General features: G+C 39.9%; 1 protein-coding gene across 2 annotated transcripts in view; it reads left to right on the plus strand.

The window, feature by feature from the left end:
• pcdh1a (protocadherin 1a) overlaps nucleotides 1-21,414 on the plus strand; it is a 99,783-nt gene that overhangs the window by 7,610 nt on the left and 70,759 nt on the right. For both annotated transcript variants that reach the window (XM_020630253.2, XM_029276685.2), the window contains exons 2-3: nucleotides 1,085-1,899; nucleotides 2,894-5,080. In XM_020630253.2, coding sequence (XP_020485909.1) covers nucleotides 1,105-1,899; nucleotides 2,894-5,080 — 2,982 coding nt within the window. In that variant the 5' untranslated portion in view covers nucleotides 1,085-1,104. The remainder of the gene's footprint in view (nucleotides 1-1,084; nucleotides 1,900-2,893; nucleotides 5,081-21,414) is intronic.

Here is a 21,414-nt window from a genome sequence, read left to right on the forward strand (position 1 = left end):
TTTTCTAGAGTGCTGGACCTTGATACTTAACCTCAATGTCTGCTCCAATTTCAATTACCAACATAATTCAACACAGACCCACTCAAAGGAAATAATTATAGTATAAAACCATTGTAGCATGGAAAAAACTCTGGATTCTTTTGCTAAAGGGAATGCAGATCAAAGAAGACACTAAAATAATGGGTCATAATTACAGAGTTGAAAGGTTCAAAATCAAACATAATGATTACAGTGTTTGAACTAGCCAGTAGCAATGGAGCTTGAATAGATTTTTTTCTTTTGCATTGTGCATTGTTGCAAGCTGCACATGACGATAATTGGCTTGTTGCATAATCTGCATGAGGGAGAATGGCCCCAATAACCTCAATGACCCTTTTTATGTAAGCCTTGTGTTGTATGAGGCCTCTCTGCTCATGACTATGTCAATTTTATACGCATTTGATTGTTTCTAATGCATTCTAAAGGCGTGTTTGATACCTTGGTGTTACGTTTAAGCTACATTGCTGCTCAATGTCTCTTAGTGTAATTCTGAAATAATGAGTCTCTTAGGCTGTGTTGTATCTAAATTTGTATAACATTTTAATGTGATTACGCAGCTAAAAAACTCAGCAATGGCTCTCAAGTCTGTTTTGTATGTAAGCTTACAAGAAGTAATTTCATGTTCCTATTTAAATTTATACATGGAATTTAGGAGGCTGAGATATTTATTAAATCTATGAAACCATGTTTCGATGTAGTTATGGTTTAAAAAACTGAACCTTTGCCTGTTTTGTTGTGTTTTTCTTAATATCATATTTATTCTAAGCCTGCTGTATGTTTTTGTACAACTTATTGGTAATAATGATTCATTTTCACATATATAGAGTTTTAATAGAACAATACAATATGTTTTTCCCCCTCCTGACTAAGTGAATCACCGTGGTTTGAAGTAATTGTTGATGTTTGTTTTGAGTTCCCTTTATAGTAACACTTATGTAATTTGTGGCTATTTTGGCACAGCCACTGATTATTTTACATTTTACATGTATTTTCTCAGTAATTCCAAGGCAAAGCTTTCTGACACAAATATTTCTGTCATTCGCAGGCAGATCTTCTGATGACCCAATGGAACTGAATTTACAACAAGTGCTGTTTTGGATCCTGGTGCTGCACTGTGGTTCTGCTGAAGGCGGCATCCTGTACCGGGTCCAGGAGGAGCAGCCTCCAAACACCCTCATTGGTAGCCTGGCAGCAGACCAGGGCCTCCCAGATTCTGGTCATCTATACAAGCTGGAGGTGGGTGCCCCTTACCTTCGCGTTGATGGAAAGACTGGAGACATCTTCACCACTGAAATCCCCATAGACAGAGAGACACTGAGGGACTGTCGAACCCTGGCAAAGGGTAGGCCCTGCTACCTGGAATTTGAGGTATCCGTGACAGATCTGATACAAAACCAGAGCCCACGACTCATTGAAGGACGCATCGAGGTCCAAGACATCAATGACAACACGCCGCAGTTTCCCTCTTCTGTGCTCACCATCTCTGTCCCTGAAAACACGATCATGGGGGCACTGTTCTCCATACCTCTTGCTACAGACAGAGACTCAGACAGGAATGGTGTGGCAGATTATGCTCTGACTGCGGGACCAGATGCTGCAACTCTATTTGGCTTACAGGTGGCTGACGACAGGGGGGGAAAGCTCCCGCAGCTCATCGTCCTGGGCAACCTAGATCGTGAATTAAAGGATTCATATGATCTCACCATCAAGGCAGTAGACGGAGGAAACCCTCAGCGCTACAGCAGTGCTTTGCTGAGGGTGGTTGTCACTGATGCCAATGACAATTCCCCCAAGTTTGAAAAGTCAACGTATGAGGCAGAAGTGTCTGAAAACAGTCCAGTGGGGCACTCTGTGTTGCAGGTAAGACTGTTTTGCAGTGTTCTTGCGTTTAAGAGTTATTTATGTATTCAATTGCCTTTTTGAAGTGAAGCGTTCAGCTGCAATCAAGTGCTATACTGTCTTGAATATTATATCCAGCATTGAGTAAACACCGCTCAGTTGATTTATCAAGATGTTTTGGCAAAATTACTCTCTGCGTCATGTTTGTGCAGTTTTTTTTATTCTTCAGATATAATGCAATCCTGAGGTGGTTTCTAAAGATGTTTTTTGCAAGATACACTGCGTCTTGTTTGTGCTGTTTTAATTCCTCACACAGTCTTCTGAGCAAGTACAAACCAATGATACATATTTTTATTCTGGTGTTGAGCTTTAAAATATTTACAAACTCTTATTACTGTGAATGTTCAAAGTGTTACCTGCAAGCCAAGGCCACATTCATTTCTTGTTATCTAATATCTCTTCATGATGCTGAAGTTTCTAAAATGAGTTTTATTTTGATATGTTTTTTTCACCGTCTTACTCTAATGTGCAATTTTAAGTAATGCTTAAAGTATTAGAGCATCAGTGTGCTTGTATGGATAATTAAGCTTCTTATTGCTGTTGTTATGCTGTTATGTGTACTAATAGAGTAAGAGATACACAATGAAGGAGTGTAGGAGTAAGATACTTTGAGAAGGATTTTCTCAACATACTGTTCGAAAATTACACTTACTGTCATGGGAGACATATTTAACCGTATGTTAACCCTTTTCTGTAGCCCTGTTTCTGGAATAAATGGTTAAAAAGGGAAATAATAAGGCCTGTGATAAAACCATCAAAAGCAAAGAGGAAGGGCAATAATAAAAAAAGCTTTTCTCTTGCTGTGCTTTGAAGTGTCCACATGTTTGTTGATTCATTTTTTTATTCATTGTTCAATGGTTATGAGAGAAAATCTGGCCTACTCTGGTCTTTTAGTTCTAACCAAAAATTGTCTAGTAAATTATGCCTTTAACCACAGATTTCCTTTTAATTTTAGGTCAAAGCCAATGATTCTGACATGGGCCCGAATGGAGAAATTGAATACACCCTTCACCAAGCAGTAGACCCAGTACCAAAACTGTTACGGATTGATCGCTCAACTGGCATTATATATGTCAAAGGACCACTGGACAGGGAAGAAATCAACAGCTTGTCCTTCTATGTGGTGGCGAGGGATAAGGGTCCTCAACCTAAAAGCTCTAAGACTTTTGTAACTATTGAGGTGACTGACCAAAATGACAATGCGCCAGCTGTAGAGATTCGTGGGATTGGCCTTGTGACACACAGTGAAGGAGTGGCCAACATCTCAGAGGACATGCCCGTGGGAACAGCTGTTGCTTTGGTGCAAGTGTCTGACTTGGATGAGGGAGAGAACGCTGTGGTCACTTGTGTAGTGGCGGGAGATGTGCCCTTCCAGCTCCGTCCTGCCAGCGACTCATCCAGCGACAACAAGAGGAAGTATTTCCTGCAGACCACCACTCCTCTCGACTATGAAAGGGTTAGAGATTACCGAGTAGAGATTGTGGCTGTAGATTCTGGAAATCCAGCACTATCTAGTACAAATTCTTTGAAGGTGCAGGTGACTGATGTGAACGATAACTCTCCAGTGTTCTCCCCGACATTGTTTGAGGTAGAGTTTGCTGAAGAAAACCAACCAGGCGAAAAGGTCTTGGATGTTATAGCTTCAGATGCTGACAGTGGCACCAATGCAGAACTCCTATATAACATTGTGGCAGACTCATCAATCAAAGGTCTGTTTGAGATTGACCCGAATACAGGGGAAGTAAGGGCCAGAAGCCCCCTTGACCGAGAGCATAAAGAACGCTATGAGTTCCGAGTCACGGCAGCAGATAAAGGGTCACCAGTTCATAAAGGAACCGCAACTGTTGTTATTAAAGTCCTTGACCGGAATGACAACGACCCAAAGTTCATGCTTAGTGGCTATAGCTTTTCAGTGTTGGAAAACATGCCTCCCCTCAGTCCAGTCGGCATGGTGACAGTTCTGGATGTGGACAAAGGTGAGAATGCTTATGTTCATCTGGCTGTTGAGCCTGATGGAGGGAAGTTTGTTGTTCAAAATGGCACAGGCACCATACTCTCAAGCATCTCATTTGACAGGGAGAAAGAAAGCAGCTACACATTCCGTCTAAAGGCAGTGGATAGAGGGGAACCACCAAGGTCTTCATATGTTGGCGTCACTATCAATGTACTGGATGAGAATGACAATGACCCTGTGGTCACCAAGCCCTCCAATTCCTCCTACAGGCGCCTGTCACCTCTAGCTTCCCCTGACAGCCATGTTGAGATTGTGGAAGCTGAAGACCTGGATAGTGGGCCTAATGCAGAGCTAGTCTTCAGTATTGCTGGTGGGAATCCTTACCAATTATTCCGCATCTCACCATCTAGCGGGGAGATCACTCTAGCAAAAGAGATGACCCGAAAACACGGTGGGCTACATCGCTTAGTGGTGCGAGTTAGTGACAGGGGGAAGCCTGCACGTCATGCCACTGCCCTGGTCCACATCTACGTCAATGAAACCATTTCAAATGTCAGCTTAGTGGAAGCTCTAGTTGGACACAGTCTTTACACTCCACTGGACAGGGACATTGCTGGTGATCCTGACAATGGATATGCTGCACAGCGTAGCAACATTTTGTTTGGAAGCCTTGCCGGTGTGGCGGGTGTTGTCATGTTGATCTTGGTGGTGGTATTTATTCGACACCGCATCCAGAGGGAAACAAAGAGTGGTTATCAGGCTGGCAAGAAGGAAACAAAGGACTTATATGCACCCAAACAGGCTCCAAAGAATGCCAAAGGCAAACGAGGAAGGAAAGGGAAACCCCAAAAGTCCCCAAAACCACTTGGGGAAGAGGAGGAGGTCAGTCTTCAAAAGAGCCTCAAGTTCAATCTTGATGGAGTCAACGATAGCCCCAGGATACATCTGCCCTTAACATATTCGCCAGGAAGTCCTGATATAGGCAGGCACTACCGCTCCAACTCCCCCTTACCTTCCATCCAGCTACAGGCCCAATCTCCCTCAGCCTCACAGAAACATCAGGCTGTTCAGGACCTTCCTGCTGCCAACACCTTTGTAGGAACAGGGGGAGATGACAATTCTACCGGCTCAGACCAGTACTCAGATTACAGCTACAAGACCAGCCAACCCAAGTACAACAACAAACAGGTAATGACACGTCTCTTCAATTGTTTTTTTTGTTTTTTTATGTCCAGTGTTTGTTTTTTGAGTGGGTGGTTGGTGTGTCGCATATTGTCGAGTATTGAAGAGAGAACAAGGTTTGGTCATACGTTTTATTTTATTTCTGATAAACACCTTTCAAACGCTGTATTGAATTCAAAAGTGTTGTTAGGCTGGTTTTGTCAGCTTACAACATTGCCATGAGAAAATAATTAAAGGGATTCTTAGATAAAACATGACTTTGGTTTATTTCACTTTTTTATTTATCGTTAAATGTTACTCTACTTAATTTGAAATGTAAAGTGTCTTTGGTTACATAGACAACATAAATATGCTATGGGAATAATTTGTCAGGATGTTTAGTTAAGGATTTTTTTCACTTGGCTCCAGTTAAGTGTAGAATATCTTCTCACAATTATCTTTTTAAATATTGACTGCTGTCTGAGTGTTTGTTTGGCTCCCGTGCTACTTCTCTAAAGGTGAAATTGGTTATACAAAAGCAAGTTGCTTCAGAAAAGATTAACTTGAAGTACGTGTTTAAGTGTGCACTTCTAAAAAAACTTAGATGGCAGTTCATATTTGTTTTTGTATCATCAGGCTGGCAGAGGAGTTGAGCAGGGAAAGTCCATTTCTCAGCGACTCACTTCTGCTCCTCTGCCTGACCTCTAGTGCACTGATCTCTGCAGGTCACTTGCTCTTATCTCCCTGCTCCTTATGCTCTTATCTCCTCTTATCTGTACAACATTTGGCAAGGCTTGAATCGCAATGGAAACAGAAATATTAATAGACTCAGAGGGGATTACATACAGGAAAAAAACTGTAGAGTCTGGGGATAGAAAGCTTGTGTGTCTCTAGGTTTCTGTGTCATCTGCGAGTGTGTCTTGGACTAGAAAAGTGTGGATGTGTATTTGTGTGGGTGTGTTCCGTTGGGGATCAGGCAGACTACTACGTATTATCCTTAACTAGTATGGCATTTCACAAATCCATATATTGCTATCCTATCAGTTCATTGGGAGTTAGTTATGGATGATTGAATGCATCTTATTTTTTCACATCACTACTTTACTGAGTTTTATTCAATATAAGGAACAAAAAGACATGTTTATATCTTGGGGCTATAAACTATCATGTTACTTCAAAGAGATACCATATCTAAAGACAGCCGACATCAGGGGCAATCCTTCCTCAACAAAGCAGTGCATCAGTGATTGGCAACTTAACATGTCTGTTAGGTCTTGCTACCTCTGATTTTACTGAGTGATATATGATGTATTTGTGAATCAAACACACACAAGCTTTAACAATGCAGTACAGACTCTATTACCGAGGTATATAAACACAGCCATACTTTTTTTATTAGGAATATTTGACATTCATGTATGCAATTTATTTCATCTGAGATGAGCTGACATCGGCTTTAAAACTGATTCCATATATCAGATCCTAGTGTCATACATACAAAACAGTTTGACATTCTCCAAGGCTCTGCAGATGAAGTTTGCCACATATATATATATTTATTTATTTTTGCAGCAAAAATAGAAACAGAAAAAAATGCCACTGCCTTCTGAACATGTGTAGGTGACACATTTGTGTGGAGATATCATCAGAGCCAGTATCGCAGTTGGCTGGTTGGTAGTTTCAGCAGATGCAAGCTGACAGCTTAGGTGATCACAAGCCTTTTTTGGGAGGAGTCACGTTAGAGAACAGTTGCCACTGTCTCCTTGATGGACAACATAAGGGACCAAAATGACTGCAAGCCACGGGGTGTGTCTTGGTATTTGTGTGTAGTGCCAATCTCTGGGTCCGGGTGTAGATTTGCTGCTAAGTAAAAAGAGTGTTAATTGTAACTGCGGCACAGATGTAAGCTCTCAGCTCTTGACAGTGTTTGCGGTAACTCGATATGATAACACAAATGTGTATGAGACATGACTCAAGTGATTGACAGGCTGTGCAAAAACATGGACAGATGTTGAAACTCAAATGACATACCTCAGCAGATGTTGTCTCATGTATGGCATACCCTCTCACATCAGGAAGAACAGATTGACCAAAATATATAATTAAACCAACTGCCAAGTGATGTGACAGATGTAGAGTGGTGCCCTTGCTTTAATTAACTCTGCTACACCCGACAATGGCTTTTTATTGACTACTTGGTCAGGTGTCAAGGTTTGTACTTAACTTCTTAATATTATGTCTAAAAGTTACGGCTTGCGTGTTAACCGAGTATGAGCACAGAATGTAATAATGCCTTTCAGTGCAGTTTGTTTGTTGGAGGATTGTACCACAAACAGTTTAGCTCTGTATCTATATGCAGCAGTATCCTTCTTTTTCTCCAAGTCCCTCCGGGTTTAATTAAAAGTCTTTTTTATAATGAACAGCCTTCTTTTGTAGGGTGAGTCAATGTTCAACAAAGTAAAACATTCTGATCTGGCAGCTGAATAAAGTACGTCTTGGGTGTAATGTGTGGGTCGTGCACTTAACAAGCACAAGATTGACTTTTAGACATTGATACTGAGTGCATGTTAATAACACGAGTCTTTTTTTCACCCAGTCTCAACTTCTTTAAAACCTTTTGTAAGGTTTATCCTAAAGTAGATTAATATCAGGGTCAGTGTTTGTGTTAGACAAATATCATTTTAGGACTCCTGAGAGACCACAAGGTTCACATGACATCTACTGACAATTGTAAGCATAAGGGGTTGATTTGGTGGTGGAAGGGCAGCGATTTGCACTACATGAATATACAATTTCACCACAGCTCAACGCTTTCTAACAAAAGAGACAACCATTAAACACACAGTATTTTATGTATGTATCTCTGCTGGTAAATACTTGAGATGTATACAACCTTTTTTTTTTTGCTGCACCCTCTTCATATTGTATATTTCACCCATTTATGGATTGGTCCATTAAAGAGCCCATATTATGCCCTTTTTGGGGTTCGTATATTTAATCTATGTACCTACTTTTGTACGTTCACAATAGCTAAAGTCCGAAAAGAGTGTCTGTTTTCATGTACTGCTCCTCCTTGCTCCCTCTATGCTCTGAGTCCGTCAGCTACGCTCTGCTGAGCCCCCACTGCAGAGCCCCACGTGGGCCAAGTCTGCTCTGATTGGTCTGCCGATCCGCTCTGTCGTTATTGGTCAGTTGCTCAGCACGGTTCTCAAAAATGTCCCGCCTCTTATACCATATTTGGAATGTGGCCACTGGCTCCGTCCGAGAGGAGCATAAACATTAGCACCTTAGCACTACTGTGCTACCGCAGGCTATGGCATACCATGGGTGTGCTACAGAAGATAACGGGCGTGCAACATGAGCTGCTGGGCTTGCCACAACGAGCCAATGGGGTTAGATCAGTGATCTCACACTGACAATGACGTCGGACTGGCAAATTTTTATCGAGGGGGGCTAGAACCGAGCGTTTCATGCGGCTAATGCTACAGCCGTGTTTCCGCGGACTTGAATTTTTGCAAATAGATGTGCCTAAACATGCACAGGACACATTGAAAACACATATAAAACCAGAAAAAGCATAATATGGGCCCTTTAAATCATACTTAATTTATTCATCATTTGATATTATTTTTATATTTTAGAAACATCAATAAATGCTTGCCTTCAGAAATCCTCAGGCTAAATAGCAAAATGTAGAGATAGAGTATACTCGCATATTGCTTGTTGAGGGTGCCAAAACCCAGACAGGTGTTTCAAATGTCCTAATTTGATCAAAGCATTATCAGAGTACGAGCCAGCTATACGCTAAGAGCAATATTTGTGTTGTTTCCTACTCCAGAATCTTGTACTGCTACCAATTCAGGACCATTTTGATCTTCTCCCAAGAGAATATTCCAGGGCTCTAATTGATTTAGATTAACCCACTTTGGCTCAGAATTCCTGAAATGCCGTTTTCAGGATTTAACATATTGCAACAGACACACTGCCTCTAAACGCAGTTGAAGGCAGTTGGGCAAAAAATACCCATTCCCTCCAAGAAAACTGAAGATAAATCTTTATTTTTTTCGTAAAAGCTTGTTCCAAAAAAGGCAAAAAAGATTCACCAAAAAATGATAGTAAATGACTTGGACATCCAAAACTCTGAACCACAGTTTTACCCAATGGTTGTCATGTACGGTATGTGTCCAAAACTGATGAAATTCAGAACCATGGACAGTGCCTTTTTCTTGCCATCTGCTCCAGAGGCTATGTGCAGATTGAATCATAGCAAAATAAGAGGAGAGGAAGAAGCTAGTCCAGTGTTAGGCTGATATAGACATGTCCTCCATGGTCATACCAAACACTGTTTATACGTTTTAAATTAAATAAAAAAAAGCATGTTGGCTCAGGTTATACTGTGACTCTCAGTGGGAAAAGCCCATCCATGTGTAGAAAAAAAAAAAAAGAGGGAATCAACTGGAATATATCTGAAGAAAGAAGTGCAAACGTACCACCAAAGATGCCCAACATGTAACTACACAAATTTAAACAAACAGGATGTTGTCTGTGCATGACAGGGTGCTTCAGCTTCCCTGTGCCGAACAGAGGTCCTCGCAATTGCTGCTCGCACCTGTTTGGGTAATATTTTAATTAAAGAGGGGACTTTGGGATTTTTCCTCGGGGTCTTGGCATGTTTCACCTCTCTCAGGTGTATGTCACAATTTAGTTACGGAGCTTTGGCAGGCATTTACCTACAGGAAAGAATGCATATTTTACGAGAAATAGTAATTGAAATGTCAATATTGCTACTCTGTTAATGCATCATTTGCAAAATGCCATTTGCAATTTTAGATGATTCAAGAGGGAATAGAAAATGATAATTGTCCATGAGTTATGATTTTGTTTCTAACACTATCCTAATGGCCTTCTAATATATTCAAATGAATGTTACATTGGTACACACTCATGCAACCCTTTTCTCATTTATGTCATGTACTTATGAAGTTGAGAATTGTATTAGAAAGGCATGGATGAACCTGTTAGTCATTTATTCATATATAGATTCACATGGTGTCATGTTAAGTCAAGTTTAGAGCAATTACAGAATCTGGATCAGAATATCTTTATTTTCCTATGTACATGTTCAATGAATTTTGGTCAGTGCAAAAACATTCATAAAGTGCCAGTTTCGGTCTTCTGAAATTATAAAATGAGAGGATTCTTAAAACACATCACACCACACTTTCTCACACATTCACATTCTGCTGGGATACAGATTTCAATTTACAGATCATGAAAGATGTATGTCTCACAAGTCCCTGTCCTTTACAGGTTAATTTGCAAAGAACTTGGTAATCTATATATTCACAACCTAGAAATCAGGATTGTTTATGCACCTTTTCCAGAGCCTCCTTTGTAGTTTTAAGTCGCCCCCTCATCACCTTTGAATGTGTGATATTGCATGATGGTTGCTGGAGAAACCAGTGACTCACATCAGCCATTAGAGCTGATAATTGGCCCTTTTGGGTCTAAGAGCCAGCACCCTTTTTTCACACCTCACTTAATGAGAAACCAACATTTCAACAAAACGCTGTGTGAGTGATATGGAATACTGAGAATTCAGTGTTTCACAGCAATCACCACGGCTTGAGAGGCTGTAAATTCCCCCTTTTTATATGCGTTCACATTATTAAAAGGCTTTATTTACCATGCATGAGTGTTGTCCCCTTGTGGGCTTCTTGTTCATCTCCATTTCTCTCTGCAGTTACCTACAGCAACTCCAGTAGCTTACTAAAGCAGGGAGAGGAGTAGAGTGAGTCACTGCAAGTCTTAATTAACCTGCTTCTTTGTTAAGCAGGGCCCACACTTTGTGAACTTTAGGCATCCCTTTGAGCTCGGATTAGCCCAATTTAGCCCAATGCTGCTGTTTGAACTCAGCAGAGGTGTATTACAGACGAGGCCGGAGGCAAAATCTTTCCCATTGTTCTACAAGACCGTGACGCATCCTCCTCTCTTACCGCTCCTCAAGACCAGTGGAAGTGGGAAATCATTGAAAATATGCCATCTGCATGTCAGTGAATAGAAAGTAAGGAACGCAGCTGACTTATTTTTTCCCCATCTTAGTTTCCAATCTGCCTTCCAGTATTATTCAAACCGGCACAGTATACAGACATGCACACACACACACAGACACCCACACACACTCAGCTCTTTGTGCACCACATATTTGCCCAGGCTGATTACCCAGAAAAGGAAAGCTGGAAGGAAAATGAGGTAAAAAGCATTGTAAGGGCTGGATAAATTCACCCTAGCTGTACTGCATGTTTTACTTACTTTTTTTATAACCGAAAAGAATGATTCAATACATTGCTTTCTACACTGCAGTGTAATGAAAAACCCAGCATGTTATTTAGTCACCAATCCTGCTGCTATTTCACATCTTAAAAACACTATTTACAAATGTTGGCCCAGGTTATATTCTTACCTGTTGGATTGCCAAACCTGCAAAGAAAAGTGACCTTCCTCATAACACATACCTAGTACTGGATTTATTTTTATAAATTAACCCTCTTACCTCTGAGAACTGCTGCTAGTATAGTTATATAACTTAAATTCCTGGAAAACACCCACTATTTCAAGTTCATGTGATATATATATATATATATATATATACACACACCTACATACCATCACTTCAATCAGCTGGTGCCTCTGCAGTCCATGGTTGATGCTTTTATAGTGCTCTTGTGTGTTTCTAGCTGCATTTAAACACATTTAAATAAATCCTAAAATTAGCATTTTGTATAATGATATATCACACTGAAGTAAGTTTATTCATAAGGTTGTACAGTACCATAACTGCCTTCAAAAAAAACAACCAAGCACAAAGCTTGTGCTGGAAAAAAGTTGTTATTTTTGGCTTCGATAAGGCAAAGCTTCTGACACAAGAACAAACACTGAGGGGATTGTTTTAAGAGCAGAAGCCAGTAATGAATGTACAGCACTTTGATCGAGACTTGATGGAGCCAAGGCATGGCTGGATCAAACATAGTCATGAAGATGACAGGAGCAGATTCCTCAGGAGGAAGAACTATAGTAGGTTTCGCTACATTTTAATTGGGAATCGTGAACTTTTGGTACAAACATAGAAGACAAGGGTAAAAAATAATCACACAGTGGACTTGCTTGTTAGGGTGCTTCTTATATATACCTTTCCCCCCTGCTTCCATCGTAAATAGAGGGTCTGCTAGATGCATAGTCTAGCTTGATTTTACTGATAGAATTTCGGTAATTGACACAGATGACAGGACCCAAATGCAGACACCATGTCCTAACGCACTAGGGCGCTACATATTTCAGATTTTTCTCAGTCTTCCAAGGTAAATACCGGGTCTACTAGGTGCACAGTTGGGTGTAATATAGTTATACTGTCAAAATAAGGTAATCCCCAGTGTAGACACCAAGTTGCCATCCCTTTACAGCAGAATTGTCAGATAGGCAGTAAAATCAACAACTACTAGTCAGGCATACAGATACTGTAACAGACAAACAATTAAGAGAAAGTGGCTGAACTGAAAGGTGACGTAACCTGGCGGCCAGTGGCCCATCTACAAATAGTCAGTCTAATTGCTGATGAGGAACAGCTAGACAGGTGATAAGGTCAGCCAATCTACACTGGAGGGAAACTGTGTGCTGGGGAGGACTGACAGGAAAGAGGGGAATGGGGGGGGGATGCCAGGATACACCGAGACATGAGAGAGACAGTTCCAGCCTGTGTCTGAATGTGAACCTGGAAGAGAGGAAAGAGCGGGAGATGAGGCAGGGAGCACAGTACAGATTGTAAGGCCATGTGTGAGAGTGTAGCTGAGCTGGCATTGCAGACAGAATTCAGAATAAGACACAGCTTGTGTATTCAGTTTCTGCTAAAGCTCTGTAACAAGTCATTTTACAATGAATTCTTGACCCAGCATGAGTTTGACAAAGTATAACCTCGGAGAAATTGAAAACAAAAGGATAACATAGATTGTCAGAGCAATAATAGAGTTGTTTTTAGTGTCAGTTACAAATGTTCTGTGAGGAAGAAAGAGGATGATACTAAATACTTTTCACAGTCCTGTTGTCTTCTCTTGGTTGTTAGTGTGTGATTTACTCCCATCCGGAATTGCTGTTCTCCCCATCAGAACATGAAGCCCAAGACTCCAGAGCATTTCCATTATTCCCTGCCGAAGCATTGCCTTTAAATATTGTGTGCTTCTAATTTCATTTTGTTTAGGTTGGCTGAACACGAGGCCTTAAGTGGCAACTTTCCCTCGGGGAAATAATTAAGTTAAAGCATAATAAAATATTCTTCACTCACTGGAATTATTTTGGCTATCCTACACAGAGACAGATACACAAAAAAAAAAGTTGAATAGAAGATACATACATTAATCATTTGAAAAGTTATATGTAAAAACCTTTTATATTGGTGTAATTCATCATGCCAAATAACACTGCCACTAGACTGAATATGTGGGGATACTGAACAGACTGCAAGCTCTCCTTATAACAATATCAGACACCAAGTGAATATTCTGCAGGATAAAAAAAAAACATGGCCACATGCAAGGGAAGCTTTCAGAATGATGAATGCCTTTAAGTCAGCTATCTCAAGTCTTCCTTAGCTACCTACAGTCTCAAACACTAACTCCACATTTTCAAAAGAAACTTTCCTGCCACCATTCAGCACAGTTTTTGTTAACACTTTGGATTCAACTCTTTCTTGTTATAGATTGTGAGTTTTGCAGGTTGCTGAATAATGAGGGGGGAAAAAAGAGTGGTTGGCATGCAGCTGGGCGGCTAGATAACTGCAGAGGTGGAAAGGAGCAGTACAAATACTTTGATATGGTACCTTAGTAGAAATGTCAGGTATCAGTACTTTACCTTAGTGTTTTTGTTTTTAAGTTTTTACTTTCATTCCAGCATTTGAACACTTATATCTGAATTTTTCCATTGTGTACGTTTTGGAGGGGACTGTTACTTTAATTCAAATGTACTGGAGGATACTATTGATTATTTTATGCTGCATCATTGAGCGTTGCCTCACACCATGTAAACCAATTTCAACCTAAGTAGGACAAGACACTAAATACCCGGAAAACAATTAATTACCGTATCCATATTAGTATCAACTTTAGACATGTTTCGATTACTTTTTCCATCCATCCGTTATCTATACCACTTTTCCCATTCAGGGTCGGGGGGCTGGAGCTGTCATAGGGCGAGAGGCGAGGTAAACTCTGAACTGATCCCCAGTCAATCATAGGGCTGACATATTCGAGACATACAAAGAGACATACTAATAGTTGGTAATCTACACACGACAACTAATAGTAACTAAAAGCACCATGTTTTCTTTTCTGTAGCTCATTTTCCGAAAAAAAGGTTTCCCTGACCTGTGTGTCGAAGCAGCCGACAGAGCTCCAGCAGCCAAACTTGTGCTACTTCATTAGAGACAGGCAGACGTCTTATTAGACATTCAGCTCCTTGACAGAAATAGCTAACCAGCATAATAACACCTGGCACAGCACTGAGAACTAATATCATCCAAAAGCTCAATGTTTTATTTTTGCAAACACACCAGCACCTTTTGGAGAAAGAAGCTGTCGTTTCAAATTAATGAGTAAGAGACGAAAGGTGTTCTGGTGTGTCAAAGTCTGACTGTGAGTGTAAAACGTCAAATTATGTCTTTTTCTGGTTCTACCTAACATACACAAACCGGAGCATTACAACAGCTTAGAGGTTACAAATGTCGATGACAATTTCCAAATATAAGCGAATAAGATAATGTAACAAAAACAAAGTGATTTGACTTTAATATTACTGATTTAGTAATGTCAATGCACATGTCTATTGGGGCGAGTGCCTCATGTCCTCGATCTTCACCCACTCCATACCGTCTTTGGTTTGTGTGTCTGCTCCTAGCTATTAAAACGGGAGCTCAGTTGGTGGAGATTGGGGCCAAAAATATTCACACAACATCCCCAGACATCCTTTGAAGTATCTTGCCAGGGTGGAGAGGGTGTGTGTGTTACCTTGCGTTACAGTATACAGAGACGGATGTCAGCTGTGTGATCTGGCTTTGCACAGTATAAAAGATGGCATAGCTCAATAATCAAGGCTTATGCAGAAATGTTGGGTGCACAGACTGCCTTGCTGTACTCAGCACATTTAGAATTTCTTGGCAACCGGCGTGTAGCCCTCTGATGTTGTCTTGTTTCAAGTTGACTGAAAGACTAGAGTGCCTAAATATCACGGATCAGCCTGATTATTTGGAGGCCGATCGACTGTCGAAACACAGAACTTCAGTTTTATTTTTATTTTTTCAATTCTTGTGATAAAAAGTCAAATCCTTTTTCATGCATGACATGCTCATTACCATGCAAATTTCTGGTTCACTGCCAGCAGACCAATTTATGTGACAGACTTATTGGTGGGTTCCAGGTAGTTAAGGAGAGAAGATTAAAATTTGACTAAATTCAGAGTCTGAATCCATGGATTATGTGCTGTGGGATTTCCAGACACCAATTAACAACTAGCAGTAGACTATAACGTCAAGTAGTTCCAACAGTCTAAAAATTGTATAATGTATGTGTTAGTGTAGATTTAATCCACCCAACAATTCAAGGAAGTATTGTCTTTAATATATTTTATAAAATGTTTAATAACCTGGAGCGCAATACAAGTTATTCTTCTCCTGTATTACCTTCATCAGGTGTAAGGCTGGAATTGGTGTTGTTAGTGAATAATTTTCTGTGTAATTCTGTTTTCCTGCAGCCATTCTTGCATAAAACAGGACAACTCACCCAATTATTATTTTTATTGTAAGATATTTTTGAGCCATTTTTGCCTTTTATTAGATAGAACAGCTGAAGAGGGACAGGACATTTTGGGAGGAGAGCGTTGAAATGACATGTGGGCAAGGACTGTAGCCTCTGCACAGTGGGCGCGCAACATAACCACTATAAGCTATCTGGCGCCCTTCAATCACCCTATTGTTTAACTGCATATTTATGCCTAGACACTCTGTGAGCTTTCTATCATGACTCCTAACGTTTTGAAACATCCATTGTATTGACTTTTATACTGTCTTTTTCTACCAACAAAATCTGTACTCATTTAAAACCCTCAACAAATGTTAAAGAAAGCAAGATGATTGACTTTTTAGCTATACATACATCATTGGCCCCAGAAAAAAAAACAAAGTGTTGCATTTTTTGCACAAGGGCAAGGGACCATCAGTGGAATCCCACAATGTTTTAGAAAGAGACAGGTCCCGCGAGTTGTTTTCCATATGTGCACACTTTTGTAATACTACTTTACAGTCTTCATCAATCAATCAATTTTTATTTGTATAACTGTTAACATTACAAAAGAGCAGGTAAAAAGACCTTACTCATTGTTATGTTACAAAAAGCAGGTACAAGACCTTACTTATTGTTATGTTACAAAGATCCGGCCTATCCATCATGAGCACTTTAGCATGTGATAGTGAACATGCCATTGTTTCTGACGCACGTGTTCACGGCTCTTTGATGATACTGGCAGAAGAACCACCCCCTCTGAGTGCTTGTGATCCAGATTTTTTTTTTTCATTTACACCTCTTGGTGAAAATGAATTCTGAAAAGGCTAGTGTACCCTATGCTTCCTGAAAGATGTTAGACTGAAGATTAAAATTGGATTATTTCTGTATTATCTTACACTGTAAGATAATACTAACTGGTACCCATTGGTAGACATCCATCTGCCAATAGCCACTGCAGTAGAAAAAATGAGAGGTTTTTCTACTGCAGTGCTTTAATATGCCTTACTCTTTATTTATTTTACATTTTTGTTGAAAGTACTTTGAAATTGCTGCATACAAAGTAAAATGTGTTGTATAAAAATTCACCAGAATAGAAAGAATAAAGTTCCTGGCACTCAGTGTCTCATGGGAGTGGACCTCCAGAAGCCTCACTTCAGTTGTGTCAGCGATGCATTGGTGCTTTTACAAAGCGTCCCTTAATGTCCACATTAAAGGTGGCAACCCTAAACTCTATAGGACCCTTAAGCCATCTTAATATTAATGTCACTCTGTTTATGATCTATTGCAACTAGAAACAATCCAATTGTTTTAATCCTCCATGCCATCTTGACTCTAAGCAAGCTGTGAGGGAAAATTAAGTGAGATTAAACTCTTCTCTTCTTCAGGAGGAGGGGGGAGGGAGGTATAGGCAGGGTGCTCATCTCCACCCAGGTGCCCCGAGACACACCTGGCAGAGTTCTACACTCTACTGAGTGCACTTTTCTAGTTTTATTAACACAATCCAATCCATTTTAACTGCAGTTACCAAAGTGGCACGGATTGGAAAAACTTTGGATTTCATCACTAGAAAATAAAAGTTGGAGTTGAGAAATGATATGCTTTGGTTAGCAGATCATATTTAGAGATTTCCCCTCCCTGCTCCTGGCAACAGAGGAGATATCGATCGAGAGTGGGAAAAAAAAACCTTTAACTAGAGGGATGATCAACATGTTCAGGGCAACAGAGACAGCAGGGAGGCAAATGACTTCAATTAGCTGGGTAGCTCTAATGAGAGAACCATTCTTTGAACCAGGACATGAGGATTGATTTAATTTGCTCCTCACTCTCACATTGAATGATTAGAGTTGGCCCTTTGAGATCAGTTGGTCCATCCTTAATGTGAACGGACTGACAGGTGTAGATAATGGACTAAAACAGTTTAGAAGAGGGGGTAGTAAACATGTCAGAATGTAAAGCATGATTAAAGTATTTGTCCAAGTATGGAGAGCCTTTTTTTTTTTTTTACCCCCGTTACCTGCTTAAATAAGGCTTAAATCTGTAACTTCCCTCATATTTCTCTCTGCAGTAGCAAGAGTATCAAATCCACTTATCCCATCCAAATCCTTTTGAATTCCAAATCGAATCTCATTAAGTTCCGCTTTCATCTTTTGCAGGTAACTAAGATTATAAATAACTTCAGCTGAAAAAAAAATAATAAATCCAGTCTAGACCTTTCATCGCCTGTTATTTGTTGCGAAGCCAGTTTCAAGTGGTAGCTACTAAATTAATCAACATTATAGCATTAATTAAGCGGGCCTGATTAACTCCCACAACCTGTTGCCTACAACCTGTGAACGAGGCGAGCAGCAAATGATTGGAAATGTTGATTGGTATTGATTGTAATGACACAGGAGAAACAGCTAAAATATATTGACTTTTAAACCACATTTCTTCTCAAATTGCCCAATCAAAATTCAGCACTGTGTTTGTTCAGAACTATGAGGTTTTTCCTAAGGCTGCTAATGTTACCTGTATGTTTTTAATAGTGCTCTATGCTTATAAAATATTGAGGAGAGATCCAAGATTTGTTAGACCCTTGGCCAAAACTATCGAGGTGTTTATTGAGAGAGAATTGGTTTTAAAATGCACTTTTCAACCAAATTCAGTGTGAAGTCTGCAGAATTTTGTATATAACATAATGTTCTTAATATGAGCTCAAAGATGGTTTCTTTTAATGATGTGAGCTTCCTGCGGTAGATTAAATTTGCCCCAACACCTCCAAACCAATATTTTTTACAGTTAATGGCACTTTTGATTAATACTGTATCATGCGTCATGTCAGCTTTAATGTACTCAATATGCATAAAACATTTTTTATAATGTAATAATGTATTGATTTAAGTGGAGAACAGCCTGTGACGAAAGAGTTTCCCTGATAAATGGCAACCGCGGTTGAACTTTCTGTGCAGCTGGCTGCGGCTGCCAACCATGAGCCCTCTTGATGTCATCAAAATGCCCAGCAGTGCTGACTCGCTCTTTGATGTAGAGGGAAAATAATTAAAGTGATGCTAGTGATCTATACACGTATTAAAAAGTGATGGTCTCTCCCTATCGATCAAGTCTGATGAAACGCATGATGAAAAAGCCAGTGGTTCCCGATGTTCTGCTCTCGTTCCTCCACCGTCTGCAGGGTGGCATTCGGTCAAATTTGGTCTTTTATACTAAAAAAAAAATAAAAATAAAATGAGTAATTCCTTTAGGTAAAGCTGTGTGGAGGCTCAGCTCCCTGATGGCATTGCCTTTAGCCGAGATATTATATCACCACATATTCCAGCCTCCTTACCTTCTGCCAGGCAGATTAGTGCTTTTATCAATAAGCAGCTTAGCACCAAAGTGTCCCTCAATAATATGCCATGGTATTTTTTTTTTTCTATCCTGCTGCTTTTACTCCTTGGCTTCTTTTTTTTTTCTCATGTCATTTGCCCCTAACACATCCACATATCCTCCCATTTTCTTGTTCTCACCCCCCGCCCCCCCCCCCCCCAAAAAAAAAATCTTCACTTCCTCTAACTCTGGGTGTTAACCTTTGACTTAGAGAAACAGGGATACATAATGTATTCTTCTCTTCAGGTCACATTAGGAACCAAGACAGGGCCCAGGAGGACCTGAAAGCAGCATCCCCATCAGACATACTACCCCATTAGAAGCCTGCAGTGCACCATAAAATCCATTAAGGTCCATTAGGGAAGTGCTCTGGCCCAGAGACACCTTTAAGGCCAGTCAGCCACAAAGGTGCACGGTTACAGATGGTGTCAACCTTATTTGATCTGTCTTGAAACACCATGTTTTCCCCCGATTATTTATCCAACACTACGTGTCACATATTGGTATGAATATTGGCTCATGTGTGAAATATCTTTGATGTATGATTCAGCAGTGTAATTGCTAGTCATTTGTCAGTAAGTCTTAATCATCTCAAAATTCACTGATTTTTGGTTCCAGCTGTTTTAACTTCACACTTATGCCATTATTTGTCTAGTTAGAAAACCAGAACATGATGAAATAACGATCGCAATGAATATGAATAAGCTATAAGCATTATTGAGCAGAAACCGATCCCAGCCGAGACTTCCCCCCAGCCTTTTGTAAGTGCCTGAACTCGTTCCACAGCAAAGGGCTGCTCTTTCAACCTCCTTTCGATCAGAACAATTGGATCCAACTGAGAGGTTTCAGCACTCTGCTTCTCACGTGATCAAAGCTCACATTATTACGTTTGATGAGCATGACCCAAATCTAGAAGGGCGGAGAGACATTTTTTTTCTCAGTGAGTTTGGAGTTCTAAATCCTAGAGGAAGTCAAAGGTGAATTTATGATTCGGCCATCAATTGTTATTTATGGTGCATTACTGTGGGGTATATATAAAAAAAAATAAATAAAAAAAAGCTGCAATATGTATGTATCCAGTTCTGAAGCAAAGACTCACAACTACACTGTCCCAACGAATCAACATTTTGCCACAAATTGTTTTGGAACTGCCTAATGAATGGTTTTTAATTAGCTTTTGGACACATCTTGTTTGACTAACTGTTGTGAGGTTATGATAAATTCCACATCTTTGATGCTTCCAAATCTTTTTTTTATCTTAACAGCAGGTGGTGGAGAGCTCATTTATTCATTTTTTCCCCCACAGCCTCCCTCACAAGTTTTTGTTTTGCTGTCAGTACTGTAGGAGCTGATGATGGATTAACAACATATAATTAAATATAGTCTGACTGCAGAACTAGCTATTGTACACGTGAAACATTTTCTTTACTTTTCCACTGCATGGCTACAGCTCTACTTAGCTGTGCAGCTGTTTGTTGCTAAAAGTTTGAGGGCAAAGAAACCAATTAAAATCATATATTATAAAATATCATATATGCTGGTACGTAAATGAATGTTTTCATTTCAGACATCGTGTAAAAAAAAAAAGGCAATGGAGTTCCCCAGAAGGGAAACCACTTGAAATACATCCTTACAGCCTTAAGTGTTGCATGGTGAAAATGTCTCTTTTCATTCCTTCGCTGTTTTGCTTCCTTTTATCACTTTTTTTTTCACACCAATTATGTGTCTCACAGTGTCATTCGCAGAGAAACACTGTAAGTCATGGACATTTAATTGCAAGAATATTTCATTTGCAAGAAATTATGTAGATTGAAATATTATGAATCTGCTGCATTTCAGTCATTCATAAAGGCCTTACAGTGTGTGTCTTGTAACTTGTTAGAAAATAGGCCAAGAGCTTAGTGATGTATGAGAAACCAACAATGACGTGGTCAGAGCCCAAGTATGTTTGTCTCAGCAGTTGAAATAAGAAGTCAGAACAATCAGGAACGTCTCTACGAAGAAGTGTTGACAGATTTTATACCACCATCTAATCTACAAAGATGAGCAATTAAGTAATATCCCTAAGATTTTAAAAGCATAATAAGTCAGTGAAAAGCTAAATGAAGGAGGCGATGTCTCTCATATCACTGATTAAAGACCTCAGCTTTTTTAACTGAACGGGGGGGGGGGGGG

Source organism: Labrus bergylta, chromosome 14 (genome assembly GCF_963930695.1).
Source record: "Labrus bergylta chromosome 14, fLabBer1.1, whole genome shotgun sequence".
NCBI classification, from domain to species: domain Eukaryota; kingdom Metazoa; phylum Chordata; class Actinopteri; order Labriformes; family Labridae; genus Labrus; species Labrus bergylta.